At 49.2% G+C, this 3,935-nt stretch overlaps 1 protein-coding gene across 1 annotated transcript; it reads right to left on the bottom strand.

Annotated features, from left to right (window-relative positions):
• Positions 1 to 527: 527 nt before the first annotated feature.
• OR2I1 (olfactory receptor family 2 subfamily I member 1) lies at positions 528 to 3,295 on the bottom strand. Its single transcript, XM_012760355.2, has 2 exons — positions 3,290 to 3,295; positions 528 to 1,469 (listed from the first exon to the last, which is right to left on the bottom strand). The coding sequence occupies exons 1-2, from the start codon at positions 3,293 to 3,295 to the stop codon at positions 528 to 530; spliced, it is 948 nt and encodes a 315-aa protein (XP_012615809.2).
• Between the last annotated feature and the right edge of the window lie 640 nt (positions 3,296 to 3,935).

The following is a 3,935-nucleotide window of genomic DNA, read 5'->3' as shown; positions in this document are numbered from 1 at the left end:
AAGCAAGGAGCCAAAGAATGGGACAACACCTCTCAAAACTCACACTGACACTCCCCTTTCTGGATGGGGTCTCCTGTAGGGTAGGAACTATGACTTTCTCATGAACTTGAGAGACTTCTGAGGGCAGAGACCATGAGTGTTCCTTGGTCTTCCATCAGACTGGGAGAAGGCTACATGTAACCATGTTGTCCATCATCTTTTCTGCATATGGAGTCTTGAGGGGCAGACGGAATTTCTGAGGATGGGGGAAGTCACCCCCAAATCATGCTTCCTCTCTTCATAGCTTAGGAGAAGCCCAGGGGCCATTCCCCTCCCTAAACCTGTATATACAAGGAGTTCATGGACGTTTCCTTAAGAATCTAAACATTTCTTGGAGAGAGGAAATGACCTCCCTCATTAACCTTGGACTCCCTGAGGACAAAGCTTAGAGACTTTCATACAAAAATGTACCGAAGGCTGCACTGACTCTCCAGTGGGTGTTTCCATGCTTGGACCCTGGGCTAGTACTTTCTTCCCTCCCAACCCACTCACTGTCTGGCCTCCCCTCTCCCCAGACTCCCCAGAAGCCTCCTCGCTGCCCCCTTCACTTCCCTGTTCCTGAGGGTGTAGATAAGCGGGTTAAGGGCCGGTGTGACCACCGTGTAAAAGAGCGAAACAAACTTGCCCCGCCCCTGGTTGTAGCGGGCAGTGGGCTGTAGGTAGGTGTAGATGGCCGAGCCATAGAACAGGCAGACGGCTGTCAGGTGAGACCCACATGTGCCCACCGCTTTCCTCCGGCCACCGCTGGACCGCATGCCACATATGGCCCGGGCCACCGCGCCGTACGAGGCCAGGATGACCGTGGAAGGCACCAGCAGGATGACCACGCGGGCGGCGAACATCTGGCTCTCGGTGGCGCGTGCGCCGCCGCCGCAGGCCAGCTTGAGCAGCGCGGGCAGCTCGCAGATGAAGTGGTCCAGCCGGTGGGGCTTGCACAGCGGCCGCGTCGCCAGGAGCGCCGTCTGCGCAGAGGAGTTGGCGAGGCCGCCGAGCCAGGAGGCGCCGGCCAGCGCGCGGCACAGGCGCGGAGCGGCGAGCGCGGCGTAGCGCAGGGGCCGGCACACGGCGGCCGCGCGGTCCAGCGCCATCGCGGCCAGCAGGACGCACTCGGTCGAGCCCAGCGCCAGCGACGTGCCCAGCTGGGCCAGGCAGCCCCCGCGCGGCAGCCAGAGCGCCCGGCCGCGCAGGGCGGCCAGCAGCGGCGGCACCACGCTCGTGGTGAAGCCCACGTCCACCAGCGCCAGGTGGGAGAGGAGGTAGTACATGGGCGTGTGCAGCCGCGGGTCGCGCGCCGCCAGCAGCACTAGCGCCGAGTTGCCGCTCAGGGTCAGGAGGTAGCAGAGGAGGACAAGGGCGAAGAGCACCGGCTGCAGCGAGGGCCAGTCGGAGAAACCCAGCAAGAGGAAGCGATCCTCTGTGCTGTGGTTGGCCTAGAGGAGGAAAACGCCCAGAATGTTTGGAAGGGTGAAATAAAAAAAAGGGTGACACTACCTTAGAAGCGAAGGAAAACTCTGGAATGTGATGATGGGCTGGGGATAGAAGCACATACATTTATTTACTGATTGTGCTCTCTTTTACAGATTTGAACCCTTAGTTTCGGTATCAAGATAGCCACATGATAATATTCCTTGGTTTGTATAGTCACAAGATTCTATGGGAGAAATAGAGCCTCCCTTTTATAAATGAACAGACAGGCTCAAAGAGGCTATTTAAGCTGTCCTGTGGTCACAATAGTCAGTGGCTGTGTGGGATGTGTACTCAGGCCAACGGATATCCAAATCAGTGCTCTTCCCAACTGCCTGCCGGATTGTGGTTGTACTCCTAGGGGCCAAAGAAGAAATCTAATCTCCTTTCCACATGACAGCCATTCAGATATTTGAAAACAGATTTCACTCTGAGCCTCCTTCCCCCACTTTCTTTGAAAGTGTTTAGTGCCTAAAAATAAGGGCAGTACCCCAAGCTCAACCCAGGCAACACTTGGTGGATTAGAATTATCACTTTCCTTGTTCCAAGTGCTCGGATTTTATTAATGCAACTTTCCTTTATTAAAGGAAAATCCAGACCAGGCCAGAAGAATCCCTGAACAGACAAAGCCAGTTATGCCTCATAAGTTAAGAGACCTTGCTTGATTTGCAAACAGAGGTGAAACTTAATTTGCACTTTCTTGTAAATGCCTATTTTAAAGAAAAACAGAACTTAAGCTCAATCAGAGTAAGCCAATAATCATAATTATATAAGTAGGGACTTAACAATGGGTTATACCCAATAAGGCGACTGTATAACTGCAACCAATCAAATATTTTCTTAGCTTTATTTCTGTGTTTGTCCTATAAAAGTCTTCCGCTTGTGCCACCTCTGGAGAGCTCCTCAGCCACTTATGATTTGGAGTTGCATGATTAATGAATTGCTGCTTGTTCAAATAGACTCTTTAAAATTTTCTTGTGCCTCAATTTTCTTTCTAACACAATCATTATACCATTGACTACTGGTTTCTAATCTGTTGTGAATAGAGGCTGCTGCCAATGTTTATGCCTCTCCTGCTGTAAGATCTAGTGTGATTACCGCTTGACTATCACAGATCAGCACTTGCATACTAACCTTTAAATCAAGAGTCAGCTGAGTGGAAGAAAGAACACTTTCTGGTAGATGAGAAGTCAGGAGATCTTTGTTCTACCTAGCATAGCTCCCTTTAGGAGGTTATTTGATGTGGGGCAGTCACTTCATTTCTGTATGCCTCAATTTTTTCACATGCAAATTAGGAAGTTTGAAGTAGAATTAGAGTAGTTTAATGTTCACATCCTATCCGCCTCCCCCCACCCCTCCCGGCTTTAGGATCAAATATTTCTCAAACAAACAAAAAGGGAACAAAGGGAACATCATTTTCAGTGGCCCTTTGAGAATTCTTAATAGGCCCTTGAGAGTGATGTTATGTAGCCACATCCCACCCAGTTCAGCTAAACAAGCCTTAAACCAATCCTCTTCAAACATGCCATGCCATGAAAACAGGCACACACAAATAAGATTGCATTGTTAGCATCTTGATTACATGTATGTACAAATTCCCAAATACATAGCTCAGACATATGTACACACATACACGTGCACCCCATCTTTCCCCTCACACATCCAGAGGCTAAATCTGTTGTAAAATCTGTTGTATAATGTGTCCCCAAACCTCAAGAGGTATTCTAGAATGCGCCCTTCAGCTGCAAGAGCATTTTTTCCTAGGGCGCTATAGTAACAAACTTACCTCCATGTCTAGTCTCTGGCACTAATATTTAGAACCTGAATTTCCAGATGGTAAATTGGTCTCTTACTCCTGCTCTGGATTTTCTGGGTTTGAAATGGCAGTTGGGAGGATTTAACAAAAGATCTAATTGCATGACTGTGTTGGTTTCTGGAATGGATGCCGGAGATCAGAGCCAGGTACCTCAGGAAAAAGACAGAGGGTAGATGCCATCTTGCTTGTCAACAGAGAAATAAATAGAATATCTGTATGAGAAGGCACCTAAGTCTGAAACTTGGAGATCTAGGCAGAAATGATATCTGTTCAAAAAAGCCTTGTATGGGGTAGACACAAGGCAAAGATCTGAGCCATGTGGTGGTAGCAGATCAGCATTAGCTCGTGGTGGTAACAAAAATGTCCTTCCTGAATCTAAAGGCCACAGAGGTTGAAGAAAAGGAGGATGCACATTGATGAGTCCTCTCACTAGAGAGGAAACAGGGGGATGAACTTTCCCTGTTATTTAGAAGAGAGGCTAGAGCTCTGGGGAATCTATTAATATGTCCCACTCCAATAATGAGTACCTTGCCTGGAGGTGTCCAGAGAGGAGTCCCCCAGGGCAAGGAAGGGGGAATTCTTGAGGAAAAGCCTCTTTAGGGTAGTGTGTCTCTGG

Source organism: Microcebus murinus, chromosome 5 (genome assembly GCF_040939455.1).
Source record: "Microcebus murinus isolate Inina chromosome 5, M.murinus_Inina_mat1.0, whole genome shotgun sequence".
NCBI lineage: Eukaryota > Metazoa > Chordata > Mammalia > Primates > Cheirogaleidae > Microcebus > Microcebus murinus.
The sequence above is the reverse complement of the archived record's forward strand: the minus strand, read 5'-3'. Positions and strand labels throughout refer to the sequence as shown.